Raw genomic sequence first — 25213 nt, 5'->3', positions numbered from 1 at the left:
AACTGGGCCTTATAAAGCCCAGTTCATCATTTTAAAACAAAAAAGAAGTGATTTTTTTTTTTTTTAAGAAATGATTTTTTCCGTTAAGTATTCATTTCTGATAGTCTTCCTCAGAATCCCTAGAGAACACTTCGGTTAAACGAATCAAGAGATCAAATCAGTGCTCGATCGAGGTTGAAGAAGATGACGGAGGCGATGATAAGGAACAAGCCAGGAATGGCGAGTGTGAAGGATATGCCGTTGCTTCAGGATGGTCCACCGCCCGGTGGATTCGCGCCGGTCAGATATGCTCGCCGGATCTCTAACACGGGACCAAGCGCCATGGCTATATTCTTAACCTTTTCAGGTGCTTTTGCTTGGGGGATGTACCAAGTCGGTCAGGGCAACAAAATTCGTAGGTAAATCAGAAGCTAGATGTGTGATTTAGCTCCCCTCACATTTTCACTTTTTTTGAATTTAGGTTGGTTAGGCTGTTCTCTTTTGTGAAGATATGAGTAATTTGTGACTGAATCTAGAGATATTTCTGGGTACTAATAACCTTAGTTGCTTTTCAAATTGTGTAGTTAGTTTGAAATTGGGTACTAATGACCCATTTTATAGCTAATTAACGATCCCTTTTGGAGCTGTGGTGAAGAAAGCAATCAAATTGCAAAATGATACTACTAGTTACTTGGAATTTGGTTATTAGGTGGTCACATTGTGAGTTATCAGCTTGATTAGTGTCGATTTGGAGTAATTTGCAACTAATAAGATAACACACCGTTAGTCATCTCATCTATGGTTAGAATCTCAAATGCATAATGATGAAAATGAGCACAATGTATCAACCACCAAAAGCTTTAATTGAGATTGATGTGATGATAGGGCGTTGAAGGAAGAGAAATACGCTGCGCGTAGAACAATTCTACCTATTCTTCAAGCAGAAGAAGATGAAAGGTATAGAAAAAAAGAACTACAGTTTCTTATCATTCAACTGTGAAATTAGACAACGTTTGTGGTACAAACTCCAACATTGAATCCCCATGTATTATGGATTGTAAATAGGTTTGTGTCTGAGTGGAAGAAGTATCTAGAGTATGAGGCTGATGTGATGAAGGATGTTCCTGGATGGAAAGTCGGTGAAAACGTGTATAACTCCGGTCGTTGGATGCCTCCAGCTACTGGAGAGCTTCGTCCTGATGTCTGGTAATTATCAATGGCTCCTTTTGATGATGATGAATGAATGTTGTCTAAGTGTTTCTGTTTTGGAACCTTGATGTTTGTTATCTCTCTTTTTTCCATCGTATAATAAGAGAAATGATACATACACACACAGTTCATGTATTGGTGGTACTGAGGAACATTTTCTGTTTTTTTTACCTCATTCACATAATTTTGTCAATGACGAAATCAGTTTCAGACACATGTCTTGTTATATATTTTATTTGAATTAATCAAGTTTTAAGTTTATATATCTACAAATATAAGCACAACTAATCAAACACATTTACCAACAAAAGATAAGTTGAAATGTAAACAAAAAACGTTAAATACATGGAAAGAGCCACATCCTCCTTACAACAAAAGAACCCCAAACACACTTCCCAGCTATTTCCTTTTTGGGATTTCTTACATGGAGTGGGCTTATCTCTATGATTTTCACATCACAAAACACTAATCCATCCTCCTTTCTCTCGTATATATTTTTATATGTAAATAGTAAAAAGTCAAAAGTGTGAAATACAACGACGGTGACGAGCAGCAACAGTTTTGATCTGTTGCTTAGTTTCTTCTTTCCAGCAATTAGCAATATCATGAGCCACACTCATCGCATCAAGCGAAGCACCTGAGAGTCCTCTTCTCGTGAACCCAACTGCATACAATCCAGCCTCCCCTTTCCACCCTTTTGGGAACGGGTCTTTCTCTATCCCAATCTCTGCCAAGTCGTTGTCCTTCACAACAATAAAACCAACGACCAAACAGCATACATTAGTATTTGTTAAACTTCCCTTAAATGGCATTAACGGTATTTAATCGTTCTACTGCTTTGATCTAAGATAAATGTTTTTGTCTGTACCTTGAGCCATGAAGGCACATTGCTTCTGTAACCAGTAGCTAGAACAACGGAATCAATCTCCAGGACTCGACCATCCACGAGTTCGACCTTTCCCGGACCAAACTTTGCTATTCCCGCTACTATTTTGATCTTTCCCGATTTGATTTTTGAAAAGGCTCCGATGTCTAGCACTGGAGTTTTACCTGCTGTGTTCTTTAGCTCTAACGGTCCAATTTCAGGCCTCTTAAGCCCGTACTTATCGGTGTTTCCCAGAAGTAACCTTGTCAGGACGAGTAGAGTCCTGTCCACAAGCCAAACCGGCATCCATTTCATCATTGTTACACCTAACTCGAACGTCGACTTCCCAAGAATCTCTCTCGGTAATACATGAACCTGATCGATCAGATAAAACAAACAAGGAAAAACAGAGTGTAACTAATCAGATGCTCTGTTTTAGAACAGAGGAACTACTAAGAATCAGGTGCTCTGTTTTTCGTAACTTGGTTGGTATAAATGACTGAAGTTTTTACTTACGGAGCTACGAACGACCATTGATGGGCTTGCATCGTGGTTGGATAGGTCGAGAGAGACTTCCATGCCGGAGTTACCACATCCGACTACCAGAACTCGTTTACCACGGTACCTCTCGCCGGATTTATAATCACCAGCATGAAGAACATCACCACCAAAATCTTCTAAACCCTCAAACTCTGGTACCACTTTCTCAGCATTCTCTCCCGTCGCCACCACAAGCCACCTGCAAATATACTCGAACTCACAGTAACCGAGCAGCTCGCTTCTCAAAACAGTCTGGACCCGCCACAGCCCAAACCTCTTGTCATATTTAGCTGACTGGACAGTCTCATTGAACTTGGGGCGGAGATCAAAGTGGGTTGCGTAGGACTCAAGGTACTCGATAAACTGGTACTTCGTTGGATACTCCGGGAAATCCTCAGGGAAGGGTAAATTTGGTAATTGACAGAATTGCTTAGGGAGATGAAGCTTGAGACGATCATAGGTTCTGTTTTGCCACAGAGAGGCTATGCAGTTAGCTCGCTCGAGGATTATAAACGGAACTTCTTGGCGTTTCAGGTCGGCGGCGACAGCTAGGCCTGATGGGCCAGCACCGACGATGACCGGCCCATTCACCCAGATGCAACGACGGGAGAAAATGTCCTCAGGCTGAAGTAGAGTTGAGATGTTGACACAAGTTGTGTTATTGTTATTACTCATCTTATTGGTAGCTTTTTCAGTGTTATTAATTCTTACTTTTAGGGCAAGAAAAGATGTAATGATGATGATAGATGGGGATTTGGTTTGTGGTCTTGTTTGGATTGAGGAGAAAGGGTTTATATAGAGAAGACCTTTAAGCAATTTGGAATGTTGTTTTTGGGAAATTATTTCTCAAGATTATCAAATGATTATTCTACTCATTTAATTTAACTTCTCAGTCTTCAAATGATTGGCTTGCAGCGGCTTTTATTAATTAATTTAAGCTTATATAGAAATAGATCAACAACACTTGAAGTTGACACTTTTAGAAAAGTGTGTTTTGCCTAATTATATATTACATCGATGCTAATGACTTGTGTTAGTAATAGTTAAAACTATAGTTATGTCCTATTTGGTTTGTGTTAAATTCGTCCAAAATATATGTCCTAAGGATTTATGTTTAGAACAGTCGGATAAAATATTTTAAACATGTTTACATTTTTCATCTTTAAACTCATTAAGAAGATAATATAAATAAAATTAGTTGCTTTCGTTAAGAGGACAGAAAAAATAACAAATAATTCAAAAAAAAAAATTGTACGTTTTATTGTACAATTAAATTACAACCCATTTTGTTTTTGCATAGATTATACAACCCAATTTGTTTAACTTTCTGACCGCATTTTTCAACCATCTATTCAGACTACTTGTTTTATCCGTCTGTTTGAATCGTTCGTTCGATTGGTAACCAAACAACCGGTTGAATTTCACACTGCCAATCAAACCTTATATATTTATAGAAAAACCTGCTGACAAATTAAGCAATCATATGTATAACCTATTTGTTAATTCAATGAGAAACTCTCTAATCGGTTCATTGAGAAAAGGGAGCAGATATTCTAAAAAGAGACAGACTCATGAAAGGTCCAAATGGGTTTTCTATTGCTTCTTAATGAAAATGACATCTAATTATTATGATTCGAATTAAACCTAAAACCGAGGGTTTTAATTAATCCGCTCATTAGACGCAAAGTGTTTTGGTCAGAAGAAAAACAAACGTCATAGTAAAGTTTTTATTGGTTAAAATATCATACTCTTAAGTCAAAACATTTTTTTCCCTGTGATAACTGATAAGATAGACTGTTAATCTTATAAATTTGGAATGTTTTAATAAAATCTACATCGATCGATGCACAAACCAAATCTAGGGTTAGATGCGCACGAGGCTGAAAGGGAAATATGAGATATATTCATGTGCTGGACTGTAAAAATTTGGGTCATCATGTTTTCATGTTTAATCAATTTGGTCAATTTCTCTTATTATTTTTTCCCTGATATTGTTGAAATTAGTCAGTGCCTCTTTTATTGCAGCGATAAAAATGTCAGTGCATATTGGTTCAATAATTTGACACAATAATTCCTCTTTCTATTATTGTGTTCTTTGTAAACTAATGTGATTTGCATTTTTGAAATACCGTCAAACAAACTCTATGTATTCGAGTATGTGTGTGTGAAGATATGAATTGGAATCCACACGCAACAAGAACAAAAAAATGGCCCCCCAAGGTCAGTGAAACTTGATACTAGAGATTAGAGAGTTTTATTTGCATGTCCAACCCAGAGTTATTTAAGACCTCTAGTCCAAAAATAGAAAAGGATATTCTGTAAATATTTTGTTTACCCTAATCGTTGTATTGAGTAAATTCTGTTGAAAATTTAATGATAGTAAAGAACACAAATATGTTATATACAGGAGATCGATCTCCCAATACACGTAAATCCTTGTTTTCAATGTTTCTGAGTATCTTTTTGTATCCATCATAACTTATTTTTAGGATTCACAGATTGAGATATTATAATTTTCTCCGATCTATTATAAAGTATTCACATCGATAATATGGAATCGTGTTGTGTAAGAAATTAATCATCATGATTTAGGAAAACAAGATTTATTCAGGAAACCTCGATCGAGAGAGTGATAGATGTACATATAGTGGAGTTGAATCGGGCAAAGATTTTTCTCACCAAAATCTAGAGTGCCTTTTTAAGTTTAATATAAGGAAAATGTGTACGTGTAGATGCATGCATATGACGTGTCTTGCCTTGATAATAGTTTTAGAGTTTCATAGATGAACTTTAGATGTTGATAATTATGAAATTTATGGCTCCCTGGGATGAAGAGATTATTTATCCTATCGATGGAGTAGTTGTATTTTTTTCGAAGTAATTAAATTAAAATAGTTTTATATCGACTAAACAAGGCTACTTACAACCTAGATTTCTTAAAACTATCGCATATTACTAAAGTCGTTTCTCCTTTATTAGTAAAACTTGTGATCGTTATGTGTTCTATATATAAACAACTTATGATATATTACTCAGTTAAGCAAAATAATACAATCGTAGAATGAATCCATGCAGTTGAAAATAATCTTGATTTAGTCGTTACAAAAGATAAAAAAACCTATAAATATTTCGTTTTTATTTGAATAGAGGTGTGATTAAAGTACTCGTATATGCAGTCAATAATTCGAGTATGACTTTCCATGAAACGACCAGATTAACCACTTATCATCATCATATACAAATTTTGTCCAATAAAAAAATTACAAACACTCGGACGAATATATTGGCCAATCATTGAACACACTATTGCGTTTGAAATGAACAATTATACATTAATATATATATATATATATATATATATACATAAACCAAAAAAACAACAACCAACTCTAATATCATTATCAAAAAATAATACAATAACAATAATAACAAGAAAAACAAACAACAAATTTTTTTCGTCCAAAATATTATAATTTTCGCTATATTTCTTATGAGCCGAAGGTCACGGGTTCGACGCCTTACCAAGACCATAGTTAACCATGATTTTTAACAAAACAAAGAAAAACAAACAGTAAATGGATCAATTATTGCTAAAATGGAATTTTCAAAATTTTTGTATATATGGCCATTATTGTTTTATTTTCTGACAATAATCAATCAGATTATGCCATAGTCAGCTTTTCTTAATCAGGTATTTAGAATCTCTTTGATTAAATAAATCTAGTTAGTTAAGATAGCCAAACCCCATGTTACTGTTTTCAATTTAGCTCATTATAAGCAGCAACCTGATTTCAAGCACTAGTATAACACAATATGTATTTTCTTTATTTCTCTACTGATTTTATGCTTCGAATACCATCAAATGGGGTAACATGAAAATATTCTGAAACTAGCATTTGTCTTTATTTCTTTATGTGGATTACGGCTTGTTTGACCAACATATTATTGAATTGTTGCAAATTAGTTAGCCTTATAGAGTTAAAAAGGCTAATGCATGTATATGCAAACTTTACTCTAAGCGTGATCATAAAAGTCCACGAAATTGGTGATACAATGATAAGAAATTTTGACAAATAAGTGGTTATTACTTATTACTGATTAGAGGTTCTTATTTTTTTTTTCTCTCTTTTTTTAGAGGTTCTTATTTAATAGTAGGACGTATTTAAACTCCCTTTGGAGATGCTCTAACTAAACTGATGGGTAATCTTTATAGGTATTTTAATATTGGAGCGGATCTAAATTTTCCATTTAGACTTCTGTAAGGATCTTTAACAATTTGTGAAATTCTATAAACTTCTATTGTAAATTTAATTGGTAATAAAAAATAAATATGATATATATATATATACTCATTATATTATATGAATCTTGTAAGACTTTACTTTTAAATACTGAGAACATTAATTTGATCGACTAATCAATGCATATCACTTTGGTTATATTTGAAGACGATAGAATATATTTCCATATTAAGAGATTTTTTTTTTTTGAGTGCAAATTATTAAGAGAAATACATATATTATCTTAAATAATGAAGACGTACACACCATATGAGAAAGGACCATAGTCAGTACGTAGTCACCATATGATAAGATAAGATAATTTTGATTTTTATTAACAAGAAAAATATAATATAGTTTAAAACTACTGTTCCATTTGTGACGACGTCGGCTAATAATAATACCAGGAGGAAATCAGAATTAAAAGAAATTAAAACACTTGGTTCACAAAATTTGTTATTGGACAAACACATTTTGTGTATATGTAATGTAATGCATCGCAATGCATGCATGTATATTATTATAAAATGGTTAGAAAAGGGACAAAAAGAAATAGAGTAGAGGGATGATAAATGCAAAACAAACCTCCATAACTGTAATAACTGAAAGGGTATGGGAAGACCCATGTGATCAGATTCACATGTTTCTCTTTGTTTGATTCGCTCTCCCTCCGATCCTTCTCATTGTCACAGACTGACTCATCAGGTGTTTCTTTTTCACCAATTGTTAACTAACTTAACTATATAAAAGTTACTAAAAAATAATATTATCAAAGCTTTAATAGTTTTAAAATACGACAATTGTATTTAATAAAATATCAAAAAGTACTATAAAAATATGTGGTTTTGAGTCACTAACTTTGACTGAATGTTTTGAAATTTAACTCTAGGAAAGTGCATTCAAACTTTAACAATATCGCAAGGCCAATCATGAATCTGACCCATTATGGGACTAAAGGTGTCGCCAAATCTCTCAAAAACTAAGGATACAAAAACTGATTTCTAATGTTTGTTATACAGAGAAAAGTTTCTTGCCCTATGATGAGTAAATTATTTTGCCTTTGGCTATAACCTAACCACCACCCTGAACACAATGAACGTGTAGAAGAATCAAATTAAAAGAAGAGAACGAGCCCTACACTTGAGCTCGAAATTCCCTCTTAAAGCCTGCCTAGACGACGAAACAGATCGATCAAAGATTATACACCCGTAAAACTATGCAAAGGATTACTATACAATTTCATTGCAACATATCTAGTCAGAATCAAATAAGTCTCAGTCCTTCAGAAAGTGGAAGTTAGGGTTATCAGTGAGTTCCACAGCTGGTTTTACATTGGCAAAATCTTTTTCTTGCATACAGTTGGAGATTTCATCGGCTTCAAAGGGGATGCTGAGTTTCGAAAAGACAATATTCAAGAGGTTATGGTGATGATGTTATGACCAATTTAGAGAAAGTTATTAGTATTCTGAAAAGTTTCAGTACCTGGAATTATTGTCTAACAAGAACGAACGACTTTCTTCGTCTTCATCTGTAATTAGAAGTTTCAACTTGGAAATCACCTGCACCGACAGAAATATGAAGTGGATATAGAGGTTTGGGAAAATGTATTTTGGTTTACTTGATAAATGTTCAGAGCAAACATACGTCTGGAGTTACATTCTGATACTCGTGATCATCAATTTTGCAGAGGGTAGATATTCTATACAATTGCTGAGTACTAAGAGCCTGGAAAGTGAAATAGAGATAAAAAGATCAGAAGCATTTTTCAGGCATGTTTTATAATATTTTTAAACAAATCCGAAGCAGAGAGTAGTTACTGGGCAGAGGTTAGTTGTAAGATCATCATATGTAATTGTGGACTTCTGTTCTGTAACCTGGAAGAGGAATCCGATGATATATTCAGGAAAAGAAAAACAGAGAGAGGAAAGAGTGTTGTAGTGTTGATTAAAGTTACTGTAATTTGGTTCATAAGAAAACAGACCAGGAGCACCACGGCTTGTCTCGTGTGTTTGAGTTCATCCCATGAAGATCCTATATACTGCATTCAAGAGAATTTAATTGACAAGTGATATAAAGCGATTAAGAGTTTGAAACCGTTCCGTTACCACAATCAATCAAAACAACTAACTTACCTCTTCAGTTGCCTGACTACACCATGACTCGAGTTCATTTAACCAGGCATTCACTTTCTTGCCCATGATGAATGTGCAGCATTCACGTTCCATAAGGCTGCATTAGTTACATTACGGTTTTATGTTTATTGGCTGATGGTGAATTAGGTGATTTTCACTCCGTTAAGGTTGATGGGGGAATGTAAATAGTTTACCTATTAAAGAGTTGAACGTTGATTTCTTGGAATGTTTGGCTGAAAATCTTCTGAGCAAGAAACAGAGGAACCTGAAAGAAGAAGTTTGTCAGAGTAAAAATTTAGGAGTCAAGAGAAGCAAACACAATGTTGAATCCTAGAATACAAAAAAATTTCTTACGTAATTTTTCTTCAATGTGCCAAGAAGCCGATTTAAAAGATCTATGACGTCTTGCCAAGTTTTCGTGGGTGAATTCTCTTCAGATGGCTTTGCCGTTGAATTCTCTGCGGATGGACTTGCCTGTGGGTTCTCTGCGGATGGACTTGCCTGTGGATTCTCTTCGGATAGCTTTTCTTGTGGATTATCTTCGGGTAGCTTTGCCTGTGAGTTCTCTTCAGATGGTTTTTCTGGTGACTTATCTTCAGATGGCTCTGCTGGTGAATTATCTTCAGACAGCTTTTCCAGTGGATTCTCTTCAGATGGCTTTTCTGGTGAGTTCTGTTCAGATGATTCAGCAGATAAAGTCTCTGCAGAGGACTCATGTGATAAATCTTTCAGTCCCTGAGCCATTAGTTGAGGACTTATAAGTGAGATGACATTGTCTTGCTGAGATCATGATCTTAACATTTTGATTTATTTTGATGAAAACCATAAATAGGTCTACCTGAATACAGGACGAAAGCACGGCTGCTAGTTCTCTCTTCACATTCTCTTGAAATATTCCATATATAGTTTCAATGTAGGCTGTAAGCTGCTGCTTGAAAAGTAAAGCAGGATATCGAGCATCTACTTGTTGCACTACGTCACCTGAAAGGCTGGCCGAAGAGGTTGAACGGAAACCCTAAAACATATAGAAGTGAAATCTTTAAGCCTTATGGCCCTTAGTATGCTTAAGGTACTCTTAGAGTCCATAAACAGGATTTGTTACCTGTGTCATCCTCCCAAAAAATGAAGTTGGCTGAGGAGGTTTCTTCGGACTTGCACCGGTTGTACTATGGGATTTCAAGCTTCTTTGAAGCAAAAACAGCAGCGTAGATGTGTTTGTTAGCCAATAAGCCAGATTGTTATCATCTTCTGGGTTCTGAGAGTAGACAGCAAAGCATGATGACATAATGTCAACTATCAATCTAACTCAATTCTAAGCCCTCTCAGGAAAATTATGAAACGATATTTAAGCTTTCATGTTTCATATTTTCAATGTGTTTCCATTAATACTTAGACCATAAAATATTACAAAGAGACTTATATGTAAACTTCAGGTTACCTCTATAGCTGAACCAAAAATAGGAACAATACGGTCAAAGGCACTAGTTTTCTCTGCTTCGAATAGTTTCCAGTGTATGAGACATTTGTATATTGTTAATGCTGCAACGGGCTTTCCATGGCTGAAACCGACATTTTGTGATACACATTTGAGAAGGACGTCAACATATTCCTGCATCATAACAACATGACAAAATTAATCAACTAATGCAAACAAGTATCACAATATTATGACTCAAATTTTCGTTAGGCACATACGTGAGGTTGTTGTTCAGGCTGAGATCGTCTGAAAGACATTGCCCCAAACCTTCTTGATGGTATAGGAGCAAGTGATGCCTGTAAGAAAGAATTTTCTATCACAAGGCTCTAGTAACAAAAACTTGCGAAGATTATTAAGTGTATACAAGAACAGCTCATTTAGTTTTCACTTACATGATGTCCGTTCTCCACTGGCTGCAAGAGGTACGCGGAAAGAAGAGGTCAAGAATTTTCTTGAGAAATAATATATATAAGAAGAATTTACATAGATAAATCTTACTGGCGGTCTGGAAAATGACACCTGGGGTGACGTTTTCTGAGAAGCTGAATTAAACAATGCTTGCTTCCGAAGAATTTTATCTTCTGCTTCCATGTCAGAGACCTTTTCCTCGAGCCTAAAGATAATAGCAAATAAGTAATGCATTCGTAGTAGCTGTTGCAAAAGAAAACATCGAGCAAAGAAAAGATAAAAGATTGAAACTTAGGGTCAAAAAGAGAATGCAAATCGACAACCTTTGCATAGTTGTTTTTAACTCGATTAGTTTTGTCTCTGCGTCTACAACCTGCTTAAGCCTTTCTTCACAAAGTCTATTTGCTTCCTCGTACTTCTTCTCTGTTTCGTTTATTTTCTTTTCCAACAAATTTACCATATCCTGTGGAATTTCAATAAATTTAAGTGTCACATAACCCATTATTTTTCTTGAAGAAAGATACATTTTTTTGGAACACAGATACATTTTTTTGGAACACTTACAGAGAAGTCTTTGTTTTCAGCAGCCAGCTTGTTGGTCATTTCGTTATCAACCGAAACATCTTCTGCCAATCTCTCTTCTTTCAGCATGTGTGTCTCTTCCTTTTGCTCGTTTGATGAATCATTCCCATCGTTTTCATTAGTTCCATTCTCTAATGAACTCACAAGTGCCTGAGAAGTATCATACATCATATCAATGAGAAAAACAAACTTAAAAACACTAAAAAGACGACAGTAGAACTACATCCCTATAACTTTACCTTGAGACGTTCATTTTCTGCTGCAAGATTACTCAACATCTCATAATCAGATGAAGCACTCTCTTTCAACTGATCTGAGATATTTGAGCTTGTTACGTCGTCCTTTCTGTCTAATGCATTGATCTTCTTCTCCAGTGTACTGACCAGTTCCTACGAAATGTTGTTCTTGATAAGATATGAATTGTCTATAGAAAACATTGAAATCTCAAATGAACCTCTCTTGCCACGAAGCTGGATCGTCTATCGATTGTCAATATTAAAAGATCACCCTACCTTCAATTTTTGATTTTCAGCTTCGAGTTTGATGATTACACCTTGGTCAATGACGGGAACCTCCTGTTTCACCCTCTCTTCACTTAGCTTACTTGTTTCTTCATGATTGGTCCCGGATATATCAATTTTCCTTTGCAACGAGCTCACCAAATCCTTAGAAGTTAGAAGGAAAATGAATAAGACAGAGCAACCACGAACATTTCTTTAGATATGTATAAATCTGTAACCTTCAACCCATAAACGGAAGATTAAGATTACCAAAGAACGAAAGGTTCTTATCTAATATCTTTATGACCTTACCTTGAGCTGTTCATTTTCTGCAGCAAGATCATTCGTCATCTCCAACTCCTTAGCAAGTTCTTCAAATTCGAGTTGCATGTCTTGTAAGGCAGACTCCAACTTCAAAATCTCCTCACTTTTGGTTTCTTGAGTTTCCCCGAGCTCAATTTCCATGTCATTTAAAGCTAACCGCAACTCTTCGACTTCTTGAGTTTTGGTTTCGTTAAGCTCCATCTGCATCAGTAATAAAATCAGATGCCTCACACAGAAAAGAGAAAGCAACAAGATGTAGTATTATGGTTTAAGAATATATCAATATTCACTGTGGCAAGTTGTGTGCGATGTGTACCCTCATTTGTTTCTCGAGCTCTAAGCATAAAGTGAGTTCTTCCACTTCCTTTTCAAGCTTAGTTTTAGCGTCTTGAAGGGCTCCTGTTTCCTTTGCAGCCTGGAAGACAAAGACATCTCAGAAATCTCCGCATACATATGATCCAGTGAATTTATAATAAAACTGATTATATCACTTCACATTTAGAATTATCATCAATTTGAGTTCCCAAAAGAGGACCTTAGGAGATACGAAAATACTGATAGAATATTCCAACCCACGATCATACTGATGATTCATGTACATCTCATCGATAGTCGATCGCATATATTAGTTTTAAAGAAACTAAGAGCTCCCATTGTTAGTTAAGAAAGAATGTCACCATTTTAAGCTTCCGCAATTCTCGGCGTGCAACTTTCACTCTCCAGCCACATTGAGTGGTAATAGCTGCTTTCTTCGTTCTCAAATACCGCCGTCGACACAAACATTTTCTGATTTGACTCTGTGGAATCAGTAACTTACATGTTATTGATAATACTCAAACAAATTCAAGTATCTGAAAACTTTAGATACCAAAAAGGAGAGATTTTATCATCAACAAGAGGTTTTGAAACTTGCTTGAATAATGATTGCCGCTTGTCTCTTCTTCCTGTATCGATATTCAACTCGAGCATCCATTGCACGCAACCCAGTCTGAATAGAAATAGCTGAAACACACAACTTTTTAAAGGCTGTCTGACAGATATATGTCCGCGCCTGCTTCTGAATTTTCACAGAAGCAGCTTCTTTTCTCTTGGCCTCAAACTGAACGCGTGCAATACGTCCTGCAATCAGTTGGGCGAAGCTTAATAAGACATGAAACTATATGAAGCCAACAATCTACTCGACCTGGAATCGCGTACAACATGACTTACCTCTACAAAAGGCTTGGATTTCAGTTGAAGCGGACTGCAACAGCATATATTTTTTGCGAGATTGATACGTACGGACTTTCCTCTGTATAATCCTTGCTGAATAGCCAAGAACTTCAGCTCGGTGAGCATCCATTTCTGCCATCTGACCTGCCCTAAGAAACACCTTTGTCTTCCCTATCTGTGATTTTCAAAATAAATGTAACAACCGAATTCGTCAAACCTCTCATGGCATATGCACAAGAAGAAAAGCCATATAAGAGTCTTGTGCAGTGTAACCATTTAACATATCCGAAGTGGCATTGCAAGTACCCTTATATCTTTTTTGGAAATCACAATATAAAAGCAGAAATCCAGAAACTGTGAGATAAAAATATGAAAGCGCACCTGAAAACCTTTAAGTTCAACTTTTGCTAGTAGCTTTTTGCAAGCGTCGACTTCGTCAAAGCTATGAACATAAAGACCAGAGTCTAATACCTTGACGTCTATTTACCATTAAAGTAAGAATTAGATAGCAGAATTTAAGCATTGGTTAATCTACCTTCTAGCCGTAGCCTCTGGAGCCAAAATCCGGAACCTGGTTAAAAATTCATTGAAAGGCTTCCTAGTAGGATATCCAGCACAACTAATCCTAATGGCTTCCATGACACCCTGAGGTCAGAAAGGGAGTTTCACAACATCATGTAAAGGACGAATAATTGTTGCAGTTGCAAAAATCGCATAAGGTTCTATGAAACATTAAGCTTACCCCACACCTAAGTTGATGTAGAACATTAGCGTTCTCAAAAATGTCTGGCTTAAGAACGTTGTTTGGTTTAACACAACGTATATAGTGTGGCTCAGTGGTGTTCAACGTCTCAAGCAGAGATTGTAGTTGTTGCTGTATTTTTAGTACACGGTGAAAATCAATGTATAACATATAAGCAGAATTTGATGAATTTAACATTATTGTCAGACCTTGAACTGAGAGCCTATCGATGAGAACTTTGATGTTTTGGAGGATTCCTCTCGCGGTTTTGGGAACAACGATGAGACAAAGGAACAATCTGAAGAGTTCATGAGAGATTGATGTTCTCCAACAACATAATCTTTGTTCTTGTCCAAAAACAGCTCAGTCTGATAGGTGACCTGAAATTCAACAAGAACATACATAGCCATCACACCAATTTTACGTTTATTCCATCACTCAAGACAAGCATTTCAAGCACACACTTCTGAGGTAATTTAAATCACTAACATCACCAGCATAATGGCAAATGGTAAAGTCAGTACGAGCCAATTTTGGCTTGGTAAAACGCTTGTGGCTATTAAATGTCTGGTATAGCTTTTGCGCAAGTGTATCATGTGTTGATCTTGGAAACATACTGTAGAGGCAAACACAAACTCAGCAAATTATTAAGGAAATATAGATGAAATATATTGAGGTTTTGAAATACAAACTCACCAAGCCTCATCAAGAAGGGCAATAATGCCACCAGGTTTCTGACATATAATAATTGTGTATTAGGTACTGAAAATTGATAAAAATTTCTGCCGTAAAACGGATTAAAGGTTCCAACACCACTCAATGTTATACTACTTACCTTCTCTATAAGATCAAGGACATCCTGATTATCAATGAACTCTATGTAACTCCAGTCAATCTCTTCTTTAGTATATTCTTCTTGCTCCATCTTGAACACATGCTGTAGAAGAGAGGAACATTTGCATGAATATGGGTCAGCATATTTTTTTAGATCATTCTAGAATTAAAACTTTGAAAAGAACATCAGTCTCCAACCTGGTTAAAATGCTGCTGCAGCTTCTCGTTTGTCAGGTTTATACAAAACTGTTCAAAACTGCAAAAAAAAACATGTGAAGAGAAAAACAACGTTGGAATTTTAACAAGAGCATTAAAACTGCTATCAATTGAACCTCATAACTTCTAGGAATAACTAATAACGATAATATTACTATTGTCTCAAAACACAAAAAAGAAAGGAAAAAAATGTCTCTACCTAAGTAACTAGGAAATTTTACAGTAAACCATGCTCAGTGTTTTAGAAGAAGAATTAGCAACACAAGAAGCGTACCGGTTAAGCACCTGTTTGTCTTGAAACTCTCGAATCCATAAATATCCAGGACTCCAATTATGTATTTAGAACTTGGGTCTTGGCCAATGGAGTTATTGATCTTAGTCACAAGCCTGAGAGCAATAGATTTGTAACCTTTCAAAAATTTGAATCCCAAGATTGATAATAAGCCCTTCGGAAGGAGTCTGCTATTGTTAACCTACCAATCAAACAATTTAGAATAGACAATCTTGGCAAGAGCATCTCTGCTTAGTGCTGCACTACCGGGATCAAGAGGCTTTGTAATGCTTTCACCACGAGTCACCATCACCCTTTGGCATAAGGAGCTCTCTAGAGCTTTCTCATCACACCTACCATAAAAAAAAGCAATCAGGGTATGAACTCCTCGACAAGAAATATGTTATCTGAGAACACAGAATAGTGAAGCATATACATGAAAAGTTCTGCAGCCACTTTTAGATGGAACCGGGATTTATCGTCCTTAGGTTGTGCAGCATCTGACTCTTCACCCTTAGCAAACTCTATGTTTCCTAGATGAAGAATGGCAGCAACTATGCGGAAGATTGCATCCTACGACGATAAAATGTGAGAAGAGTTGTCCTCATTACTGATCATGTAAATGAATAACCAGAAAGTACCTGTTCTTCAGGACTAATCCCAACAACGTCCATAGCTTTCCTTGTTGCTAGGTATTCCTTGGAATCATCAAGTGCATCCAATGCATGGCAATTCGATTGATTTAGGTAGTGAAATGAGTCTGGTTTCCCTAACTTATACCGCTCAGTTTCCTAAAACCTCATAGCAGAAGCTAAAATTTGTCAGTATGAATCTCATAAAAGGTCAAACATTGGACATGCTGAAACATTGGACCTAATGTACCCATAGAAGGGACCATGTTTACCTGTTCTGGCGCAGCGCAAAGCATGTAAAAGCAATGATAGTTTCTCTCAGGATCAGAAACTTGACAAACTCGTGACCTCTCCAGCAAATATGTTCTAATAGCAGCTCCTGAGATTCTTCCCATATGATTGAACTGAATCTCCACAAATTTACCAAAACGACTGCAATATGAGATTTGCTGATATAAGTCAACTTTTAACTTCAGGAAAATACATAAACTGGAAAAATCAAGAGATCCACCTTGAATTATTGTTTCTGACGGTTTTTGCATTACCAAAAGCTTCTAAAACTGGATTTGACTGCATAACAGGAACATAACACGAGAAGAATAAGAAGATATCTATAGAGGGAAACTCGGTGAGTCTATCTTTAGTAAGATAGTTAGAATGAAACAGTCTATCTACCTCCAAAACTTGCTGTTCTACAGATCGTCCTTCACTCTCAGCTTTTCCACCCATGTATGCAAGATATTGCATGAGCATCTTTGTGCTCTCTGTCTTCCCAGCACCGCTTTCTCCACTCACCAAGATCGCCTGGCTTACTCCCTCATTGATCATTTTTCTAAAATTTATATTCTTGATGATTGTCAGGCCCATACAAATGGTAGTGCGACATTAGTAGAAGTTTCATCTAGGCAACAGAAGATTACCTATATGCAGAATCAGCAACTGCAAAAGGATGGGGGCTTAGCTCGCCAAAATCTGTGCCCTTATACTGTTCCATTATGTCATTTCCATATAGGTGGGGTAATCTTTTAAAGGGGTTAACAGCGATCAATATATTCCCGGTGTATGTCTGTAACAATCAAGAACAAATTAGCTTGCTAAAGACACTTCAGAAAAACCATATTGATGATATAGCTATAATTGGGCAAACAACATAGGGATGATTAAAGGAAAGAAGTCATTTTCAGGAAAGCAATGTTAGAAAGCTAGTGATAGAAGTCATGAGCGGGTGTAAAAATGAAAGAATGGAAACTGACAAGAGTGAAAAATGCTGAAGCATACATAAATTTCATTAGCATTGAATCTGGATTTAAGATTGAGAAGAAACCCTGGTTCATGCAAATACGCAAGCTTTGTCATGTCGTCCACACCAAGTTCAGGAAACTCAGGATCCTTGGGATAGACAGAATTAACCTTTGCCACAACCTACAATGAAATGCATCAAAACTAAGAACATGTTATATGCTCACTATAACCATCTCTATGTAGCCTGTAGAAAACAAAATCTTTCAATTCTACTAGTTGCTTATTGAGAGAAAAGGGGGCAAACCATCTTGGATTGGCAATTGACTTTGATCTCTTCACCGTCAGATTCCACTACTTCTCCATCAATCCAGGCTTCATCAGTATCTTCCACCCAGACATGCGACCCAACAGCTACCTTTGCTGAAGCAGCCTGATCAAATCAAATCTCCATTAGCTGTTATTTTTTTTCTGTTCTATTTACACACATTTTATTATAATATATGCCTTCTTCTCTCGTACACTTATAAGTAAACATATCAACCAAATTAAAAGAGGAATATAAAAATCAGCTTAAAAAAACCAGCATAAGAAGAAGAGAATGAACAACACGGTAGGAGAAATCACAATGCAGGTGTCAGAGATGAGAGACAAGGTACCATTATCACGGCCGAATTAGGTCAAATATTCCTAGATTCGATCCCGAATGAAGATGATTTCCAACGGGAGAAACATTAGAAAAAATCCCTGCGAACCCAATCAGATGGTGTTTCCACACCATCGATCCAAACACACACAAATTTTTCACGAACGTTTCTATTTCTCTCTATATCTATCTATCTATCTATCTATCTATCTCTCCAAGCTTCAAAAATCTCTGGTCGACGTAAAAACAAAAAGCCAAAGATTAAAGGTACATTCACGTTTTGTAGACGAAAATTTCGAATTTTCCAGAGATAAAAGAGGTCTAAAACCCTTTGGCTTTTCCGTTTCCAGCGATTCGCTGTAAATTTTCGCAGGGACCTGAGAAATTTTCTCGCGTTTTCCCTCGGAATAAATTTTCTCTCCTGTTTTTTTTTTTTTTGTTTGTTTGATGCTCTTCCTCTGTCTCTCTCTTCTCTCTCCCTCCCTCCCTGGTTTCTGGAAAAAAGGCAGAGAGAAAAGAGAATCCACGACATTTAACGTTGTGATTCCGAAATTATCCTTAACCGGAAGTCGATTCGAACATTTATCCTAATTAATCCTTAAAGAGTTAAACCGGAATTCGATTCGAACATTTATCCTACTGAACCGATTCGGGTTTACGGTATTCGATTTCAATGGAGGAGATGATGACAACGTGGCGCAAGTTGAGTGTTCCATTACAATTAATTAAGGAGAAGAGAATCTGTTCGTCACTGGCTCTTCCCTTCGCCAGAGAGACGTTAATGGCGGATAGAGGAGGAGCTCTTCAGCTTCTTCTTCGTCGTCCATTCTCACCGCGAATGTCTATTCTCCTTAGCTTATCAAACATCCACTTATGGCGATTCCAAAACCCTATATTATCTCCCTCCGATTCTCGTCATCTCTATTTCTCTCACTCACGACGCTCTACAGTTGATTCGGTGAAGCTAGTTCCTCTAAATCGCCGGAGATTCAGCTATAAAATATGCGCCGCCGCGGATGAAGGTAGGGGATATCGTTTGACGAAAAGAAGAAAAAGGGGGAGGAAATGACGGGAGCTTTGGGAGCAACTCTTTGAGGATAATGTTGAAGATGACGAAGACGATGATAATGATAATGATAATGATAGTGGTGGTGATGGTAAATTTGACCTGTGGAAGATCTTAGAGGAAATTATAGATAATGTTTGGATTTTAAAGGTAAATTTTAGTTTCCACAACATTTGAATTTGGCTGGTTAAAATTGGGGAATCTACTACTGTTATTGTTCACTGGTAATGGGTTATGGAGTGAATCTGAACTAGTTTTGAATTCAAATGATATGGATACTTGAAAAATGTTCACACTTTAGTGTGGTATTGGTTGGTACATGTTAACAAACCAAGATTGTGTCTTTCTGCTCATATCTAAGAGAAATGGATTGGCTTGTTGTTGATCTTTTATTGTGTTTGGGTATTTGTTCACTTTTGTAGGCGTTAAGATCGTATGGTTATCTCCTCCCGTTCATCATCTTGTCGCTATTTTTCAGCACCGGACCTAAGGCTTTCCTCGTGTCATTAGCCGTAGCCATTGGCCCATCATTGTTATTCTATGCGTTCCAGAAGTTGATTGGTTGGGATAAACGTAAAAGAACATCAATGGCGAATCAGTTTGGGATAGAGGATGAAGACGAAGGCATAGTGGAGAGGAGACGAAGGAGCAGGGTTCAGTACAACCCATCAATGGTTAGAAACAATGTCAATAATGGCCGTGAAGTTAACCGTAGTTCAGCTGAAATGGCTTCTAACTTCGGTGGGTGGGATGAATTAGATGGGCGTTCGACAGTTCCTGAGCAGCCAATAAGCAAACCGAAGAGGAAGAGAGTAAGAAGAAGAGAAAAGGCAGCAGCACAACCATTGTTGTTAAGATTGTTGGTTTCTTTGTTTCCATTCTTAAGCACTTACACAAACATGCTCAAGTGAACATTTCCCTTAAACCGAGAGAAAACAATTTGTTCAAATCAAATCAAACCGAACCGGAATTGGTTAAAAATAGAGAATAATTAATTATGAACCGTTTTAAAAAAAAAAAATAAGGCAACCCATGATGTTCTCTGTTATATGTGCCTCAATTTCAGTTTCAGGCTTTCACCATTTTCCATGACTTTCCTCTTATCAAGATCATTAATTTCTCTCACTCTCGTCAGACCTTCTTGTTCGATTTCAATGGCGAATCCAACGATGAACGCTAAAGCTCGTCTCAGAGGCGTTGTATTCGATATGGACGGAACCCTGACGGTTCCGGTCATCGATTTCGGAGCAATGTATAGAGCTGTTCTTGGTGAAGATGCGTACAAGCGAATCAAAGCAGAGAGCCCTACTGGAATTGATATCCTTCATCATATTGAGTCTTGGAGTCCTGATAAACAGCAGAAAGCTTATGAGATCATTGCCGATTATGAGAAACAGGGAATAGATAAGCTCCAAATCATGCCTGGTACGGACTCATTCTCTTGAGTAGTTTTGATTTTTTTTTTTTTGAGTTTGTGTTTTGTGTAGTGCAAGTTTCAGTGATTTTGGATATTCTTCTGTTAATCGTTAGTAAAAAAAAATTGAGACTTTTTCCAAGAGTGGGTCAAAGATTGAGAATTTTCAAGGAATCTTGGATTCTTGATGTGTTAGTCTGTGGAGGTTTGGCTTTTGCCTTTTATTGTGTTTTGACAACTTTAATTCACCACATCACAATTTGTGTTCTTTCTCCTGGTCTCATTGACTTTATGCACTTGTAAATCTAGGTATCATTTGATGAAGTAGGACTGTGTTTCTTCGTTGATTAGAGATTTAATTCTCTCTTCTGATATGCCATAAATTATGTTGCAGGTGCTGCTGAACTATGTGGCTTTCTTGATTCCAAAAAGATAAAGTCAGTTTTCAGATACTTTCTGTCTATGATTTTCGTTTTTTTTTTGTGGTCCTGATAACCATACTCAACGCTAAGAAGATAACTGTTGTTACATTTTGTATATACTTTATAGGAGGGGGCTGATTACACGCAATGTTCAGAAGGCAATCGATATCTTCCATCAACGTTATGAGGTAAGTATGCTGAATCGAAAACATTTTTAGTCTAACCAGCTGCATGATTAGTTTTTACTGGATTGCCTTGTTTTTCTGAGAGATGAAATCTGTGGCAGTTCCTTACAGTTATGTTTCATTGTATAGGTTATCTTTTTTCCAGCACTAGGCAGAGAGTTTCGTCCATATAAACCAAACCCAGACCCACTGTTACATATATGTTCTACATGGGGCATCCAACCTAATGAAGTCATGATGGTTGGTGACAGCTTAAAAGATGATGTGAGTGACAGAAATGATAACTAGTCTTAGGTTAAACCTTCTGCGTAGCAAATCTTAAGCAATGCCCGCGTTTAAGCTCATGAAAGAAGCTTAAACACAGATCTTCTTATGCCATTGCTTAAGTGTTTTCTATGTGGAAAGGATGTGTACCAACTCTCAGACTATTTCTTCACATTTTGACTTAAGATTACAACTGGTAATTGATCTTTCTTCACTTTATTCTGCAGATCGCATGTGGGAAACGAGCTGGAGCCTTCACTTGCTTGCTAGATGAAACTGGAAGGTATGGACCAGATGACTTTTCTGTCTCCGGTCTGCAACCTGATTTTAAGGTTGATTCCTTGTCCAAAATTCAGAATATATTGGAGACAAACTTCGACATGAACCCATAGTTTTCTTTTCTCCACGTTATTCAACTTGTAGTCAGTCTCAGTGACCAAAGTAGTTTTCTAGAGTTTATAATCACTGGCTATCTTGAGTTGCACAATTGTGTCCCTGCGCTGTCATCTACGGAACGTGTGTGAGTGTAAACACTGTTGTCTGTTAAGTCCAAAATTTCAGTTTATTTATATGATCTGATTTTTAAAAATTCTACAATCACAGGTAAGCCAATAATATTATTCTTTTTCATCCATTGTGAAATGTCATCTTGCTATATGAAAAAAGACTTCTCAATCGCTATTAGTGTTTCTAAAAGGAACCAAAGAACACATATATCTTCGTGAAGGTCCCAGTGGGGCCTTGTTGCTTCCCTAGAGTCTGGTTAGCACAGTAAGATCATGGCAAATGTTGTGTAAAATGATACAAACAAAACATTTCTATTTGAGGGTAATCTAATGCCATATTCCCAAAATAATGGCGATTACAAATAAGATCAATAAGGTAAAGTTGCCTCCGGGAAGAACCCATGACCTGCAAAATCAGAAGATTTTGGTTTCAGATGAAGAAACAGAGAACTACAGAGAATGTTTTTGTGTAAAAGTAGGGTGAAGTTACCTGAGTTTCTTTCTAGACTGTTGAATATAAGCCATTGCAGGAGGCAGGACACCAAAGAGGAAACAGTTTGCATAAACACCAGCAAAATCCAGCGCTCTCGAGAACGTTGAGGGATAGAATGTTGCAATGAGAGCTGGAACTCCAAGGACAAATAGCATCACTACTGCTTCAAATCCATCACGAGCTTTTGCTGGTTCACTGTATAAGACTCTCCCAGTAGTTCTCTTATTACCCTCCTTCGATGAGAAACTTACTGACCCAGTTCTTCCATTTCCATTCCCATTTGATTGCTTAGACACAAGCTTCCATGTATCAAGGAGCTGTTTTGGGAAGCTAACAGAGTATCCAATTAAACTGGTAGCTAAGGCTGAGAAAGCAAAGCCTTGAACAGCAGATAAAGCAGAAGGGTTAACAGATAGAAGAAGAGAGATTGGGTCAATGGTTGAAGAAGGTACAGCAGGCACAGTGATCCTTGCAAGCCCCAAAACAATTAGATTCCATGACAACACCATAGCCAACGGCACAACACCACCTACAAGAATGGCTCTCCTAGCATCTGAAACCGAATCCCCTGCGAGATTGCATATGAAGGGAGTGATGACATGAAACCCTAGTGTCAGTACCATAACAGGAACCGCAGGTAAAACGGTAGAGACTTTCCAACATGATTGACCAAACGAAGCTAACACATTGGACCTAGCCACAGATAAACCAATGGCCACAAGTGAAGTAATAGAGAAGAGCATGAGGAAGCAGAGACCTCTGTTAGTGAAATCAATGGCATCGAAAGGGAAAAAACCAATCAAGATTCCGGAAACTAGAGGGACTATAGCATTGGCCAAGAATGGATTCATTGAAGGAAACCACTGAGACAAAATAGAGCCAATACCCGAGACACAAGCAACCACCAAAGAGAAACTCAGTGAAGCATACACAAAAGCAACAAAAACCCCAAATTTGTTCCCAAAGGATTTGGTTGCAAGTCCTGTGAAGCTAACCTCAGCTGCATTGTCTTCTTCCATGGCTGCAAAGCTAAGCTCAGCCACGAGAAGTATAGAGGAAATGACGTAAACCCAAGAACAAAGTAAAGCAATGGTCGATGGGATTGAACCGGATCTGATAGTAGCAGCTGGGAGGCCAAGCATTCCAGGACCAACGGCGGTTCCGATGATTAAACTAACGGCAGCCCAGAAACTCTTTCCTTTTTTAGCTTCGTGGGTAAGCTCCAAACCATCCATCTGCTGTAAAGTTTCCGACTTTATAGACTTTGCATCAAAGGCAAGCTCAGAAGAAATGGTCGTTGACCGAGGTTCATCATGGTTTCTGCATTTGAAAACTAAACGTGAGTAGAGAGAGCCGTTCAGGGAAATGTTTTTCCGATGAACTAGTGTATATTGCGTCGGAGGCGAACTCCGAGAGTGACAGACGGAAGACTTGGGAATACTCCGGCGAGAAGAGAGTGTACGAGAAAGGGCATTTTGAGGGAAAAGAAGAGATTTTGAAACTATGGGAGATGCAGAGATGGGATCTAGAGAATGTTGGCGCAAAGGAAGAGCCATTGATGCCATGTACGAGAGATTCTCTGTCAAATTGGACCTGATGATACTTTGGAATCTTAATGGCTCTGTGTTGAGAAGATACACTAACTCGTTAGGTAGGACTTTGTCTAATAAACCAGAAATGTGTGGGATTTGGTATAATGAAAAGGATTAAATTGGTCTAGTCATTGGATTGATTACCCATCAGACGATACTAAAAAAGGTAAAAACCCAACTACTAACACTCTCTCTGATATCAATATGAAAAAAAATACTATTATACCTACCAATTCATGTTAAAAAAAGAAATGCACAAAACAGAGAATGACTAAAACTTGATTTCAAAATCAAAGTATGTTAGTAAAACAACAACAAAACTTTAGAAGCAGCAGCAGATTTGGCTTTCTCGTTGTTCAGTTCAACTTTGAAATTGCAACAAAGTCAGTTAGTCACCTCCATATTGTTGACTCGTTTCCTCCAATTCTTGGATCCAGAGAACACTAGCAATATCGCTTTCTTCCTCTCCAAGGAAAGGAAGAACAAGTTTAGGCACTCTAACCATTTTTTTTGTTTTTCTTCTTTATATATGTAACTGAAATAGTCTGGTTTGTATAATTTTGCTATAATTATATCATGTAATCTCACTATTAGTAATTATGATAAAATATAGTACAGTCACTCAGTATGTTGTATGTTGTAACACTAACACGTGTCGATACAGCATGAAATTGCCAGACGTGATATTCTCGACAAAAGTCAAATAAGTCACAATCGAATTCAGAGAGAGAGGTCATAGTTTCGAGGAGTTTGCCAAAGAATGGGAGCCACCAGTATCTTTTAAAAAACCTTGTTATTCCAAACACCAAGGACAGGACACTCCATCAAGTGGGTTCCATGAAATTAAAGTTAACGAAGACTAAATAATCTCAAGTACTTTAGAGATAGGTATTGTATTAATATACCTCAAAATCTCACTAGCAATTCTTTAATTATTGTTAATGAAGGACAACCTTATCACTCTTCTAGATCTTTCTCAATTTTAAACTAGAGCTAATTGCCTAATTTATACACACATACACAAATGTCTATGGCATTGAAAAAGTATCTAATGGGCATCACATTATTATTGTGGCTAATTTTGTTTCCTTGTGTGTTGTGTCTTGTTTTTTTAAGGGCATGTTTATCGGGGAGTTGTTAGGGAGGTTCTTAGTGTATTTGGGCAAAAAAATAAATCAGAATA

The 25213-nt window shown here is 36.9% G+C and overlaps 5 protein-coding genes and 1 non-coding gene across 9 annotated transcripts; 3 read left to right on the top strand and 3 right to left on the bottom strand.

Moving 5' to 3' along the window:
• Positions 1 to 48: 48 nt before the first annotated feature.
• On the top strand, positions 49 to 1402 carry LOC104786253 (NADH dehydrogenase [ubiquinone] 1 alpha subcomplex subunit 13-A). Its single transcript, XM_010511613.3, has 3 exons — positions 49 to 398; positions 865 to 936; positions 1045 to 1402. Exons 1-3 carry the CDS (start codon positions 184 to 186, stop codon positions 1187 to 1189), a joined length of 432 nt encoding a protein of 143 aa, XP_010509915.1. The 5' UTR covers positions 49 to 183; the 3' UTR covers positions 1190 to 1402.
• Positions 1403 to 1463: 61 nt separating this feature from the next.
• LOC104786252 (putative indole-3-pyruvate monooxygenase YUCCA7) lies at positions 1464 to 3350 on the bottom strand. The gene is made up of 3 exons (XM_010511612.2): positions 2570 to 3350; positions 2057 to 2428; positions 1464 to 1931 (listed from the first exon to the last, which is right to left on the bottom strand). Exons 1-3 carry the CDS (start codon positions 3266 to 3268, stop codon positions 1707 to 1709), a joined length of 1296 nt encoding a protein of 431 aa, XP_010509914.2. The 5' UTR covers positions 3269 to 3350; the 3' UTR covers positions 1464 to 1706.
• A 4393-nt stretch (positions 3351 to 7743) lies between these two features.
• Positions 7744 to 18642, bottom strand: LOC104789028 (myosin-10). 4 transcript variants are annotated; one of them, XM_087449639.1, is made up of 42 exons: positions 18102 to 18642; positions 17750 to 17875; positions 17482 to 17625; positions 17124 to 17269; positions 16879 to 17035; positions 16715 to 16773; positions 16476 to 16635; positions 16213 to 16362; positions 16008 to 16144; positions 15778 to 15924; positions 15575 to 15687; positions 15283 to 15340; positions 15086 to 15187; positions 14947 to 14984; positions 14740 to 14866; positions 14460 to 14630; positions 14251 to 14382; positions 14044 to 14153; positions 13890 to 13950; positions 13506 to 13683; positions 13210 to 13415; positions 12974 to 13093; positions 12613 to 12711; positions 12285 to 12497; positions 11985 to 12137; positions 11712 to 11861; positions 11455 to 11622; positions 11214 to 11353; positions 10981 to 11095; positions 10875 to 10895; positions 10701 to 10778; positions 10444 to 10614; positions 10108 to 10260; positions 9844 to 10020; positions 9360 to 9740; positions 9200 to 9270; positions 9006 to 9102; positions 8855 to 8911; positions 8691 to 8747; positions 8518 to 8598; positions 8356 to 8432; positions 7744 to 8262 (listed from the first exon to the last, which is right to left on the bottom strand). In XM_087449639.1, the coding sequence occupies exons 13-42, from the start codon at positions 15173 to 15175 to the stop codon at positions 8148 to 8150; spliced, it is 3807 nt and encodes a 1268-aa protein (XP_087305765.1). In that variant the 5' UTR covers positions 15176 to 15187; positions 15283 to 15340; positions 15575 to 15687; positions 15778 to 15924; positions 16008 to 16144; positions 16213 to 16362; positions 16476 to 16635; positions 16715 to 16773; positions 16879 to 17035; positions 17124 to 17269; positions 17482 to 17625; positions 17750 to 17875; positions 18102 to 18642; the 3' UTR covers positions 7744 to 8147. The 4 variants fall into 4 exon arrangements, with proteins under 4 accessions (XP_087305765.1, XP_087305764.1, XP_087305766.1 ...); XM_087449638.1 differs by having other exon boundaries at positions 15586 to 15687; positions 18102 to 18610; XM_087449640.1 differs by having other exon boundaries at positions 14258 to 14382; positions 18102 to 18595.
• Positions 18643 to 18812: 170 nt separating this feature from the next.
• On the top strand, positions 18813 to 20108 carry LOC104786251 (uncharacterized). Its single transcript, XR_015556497.1, has 2 exons — positions 18813 to 19304; positions 19577 to 20108. It is a non-coding gene; the product is annotated as an uncharacterized LOC104786251 (transcript).
• A 95-nt stretch (positions 20109 to 20203) lies between these two features.
• On the top strand, positions 20204 to 22028 carry LOC104786250 (haloacid dehalogenase-like hydrolase domain-containing protein At2g33255). Its single transcript, XM_010511610.3, has 5 exons — positions 20204 to 20579; positions 20963 to 21005; positions 21118 to 21178; positions 21305 to 21439; positions 21667 to 22028. The coding sequence occupies exons 1-5, from the start codon at positions 20204 to 20206 to the stop codon at positions 21829 to 21831; spliced, it is 780 nt and encodes a 259-aa protein (XP_010509912.1). The 3' UTR covers positions 21832 to 22028.
• Positions 22029 to 22073: 45 nt separating this feature from the next.
• LOC104786249 (uncharacterized) lies at positions 22074 to 24608 on the bottom strand. The gene is made up of 2 exons (XM_010511608.3): positions 22436 to 24608; positions 22074 to 22351 (listed from the first exon to the last, which is right to left on the bottom strand). Exons 1-2 carry the CDS (start codon positions 24001 to 24003, stop codon positions 22273 to 22275), a joined length of 1647 nt encoding a protein of 548 aa, XP_010509910.2. The 5' UTR covers positions 24004 to 24608; the 3' UTR covers positions 22074 to 22272.
• Between the last annotated feature and the right edge of the window lie 605 nt (positions 24609 to 25213).

Source organism: Camelina sativa, chromosome 5 (genome assembly GCF_030686135.1).
Source record: "Camelina sativa cultivar CO46 ecotype springtype chromosome 5, ASM3068613v1".
In the NCBI taxonomy this organism is placed as follows: domain Eukaryota; kingdom Viridiplantae; phylum Streptophyta; class Magnoliopsida; order Brassicales; family Brassicaceae; genus Camelina; species Camelina sativa.
Note: the sequence above shows the minus strand (reverse complement) of the source record. Positions and strands in the feature narration are given on the sequence as shown.

Coding starts and splice junctions, on each gene's coding strand:
- LOC104786253 (XM_010511613.3), top strand. CDS start 184: ATGACGGAGGCGATGATAAGGAACAAGCCAGGAATGGCGAGTGTGAAG. Junction 399..864: donor CAGGGCAACAAAATTCGTAG/GTAAATCAGAAG, acceptor ATGTGATGATAG/GGCGTTGAAGGAAGAGAAAT. Junction 937..1,044: donor CAAGCAGAAGAAGATGAAAG/GTATAGAAAAAA, acceptor GATTGTAAATAG/GTTTGTGTCTGAGTGGAAGA.
- LOC104786252 (XM_010511612.2), bottom strand. CDS start 3,268: ATGAGTAATAACAATAACACAACTTGTGTCAACATCTCAACTCTACTT. Junction 2,429..2,569: donor CAATGGTCGTTCGTAGCTCC/GTAAGTAAAAAC, acceptor CTGATCGATCAG/GTTCATGTATTACCGAGAGA. Junction 1,932..2,056: donor ATGTGCCTTCATGGCTCAAG/GTACAGACAAAA, acceptor ATTGTTGTGAAG/GACAACGACTTGGCAGAGAT.
- LOC104786249 (XM_010511608.3), bottom strand. CDS start 24,003: ATGGCATCAATGGCTCTTCCTTTGCGCCAACATTCTCTAGATCCCATC. Junction 22,352..22,435: donor CAGTCTAGAAAGAAACTCAG/GTAACTTCACCC, acceptor CTGATTTTGCAG/GTCATGGGTTCTTCCCGGAG.
- LOC104789028 (XM_087449641.1), bottom strand. CDS start 18,223: ATGGTGTGGAAACACCATCTGATTGGGTTCGCAGGGATTTTTTCTAAT. Junction 14,631..14,739: donor TTTGCCATTATGCTGGTGAT/GTTAGTGATTTA, acceptor GTTGAATTTCAG/GTCACCTATCAGACTGAGCT. Junction 12,712..12,973: donor AATTGCGGAAGCTTAAAATG/GTGACATTCTTT, acceptor TTTGTCTTCCAG/GCTGCAAAGGAAACAGGAGC.
- LOC104786250 (XM_010511610.3), top strand. CDS start 20,204: ATGTGCCTCAATTTCAGTTTCAGGCTTTCACCATTTTCCATGACTTTC. Junction 20,580..20,962: donor TAAGCTCCAAATCATGCCTG/GTACGGACTCAT, acceptor ATTATGTTGCAG/GTGCTGCTGAACTATGTGGC. Junction 21,006..21,117: donor CTTGATTCCAAAAAGATAAA/GTCAGTTTTCAG, acceptor TATACTTTATAG/GAGGGGGCTGATTACACGCA.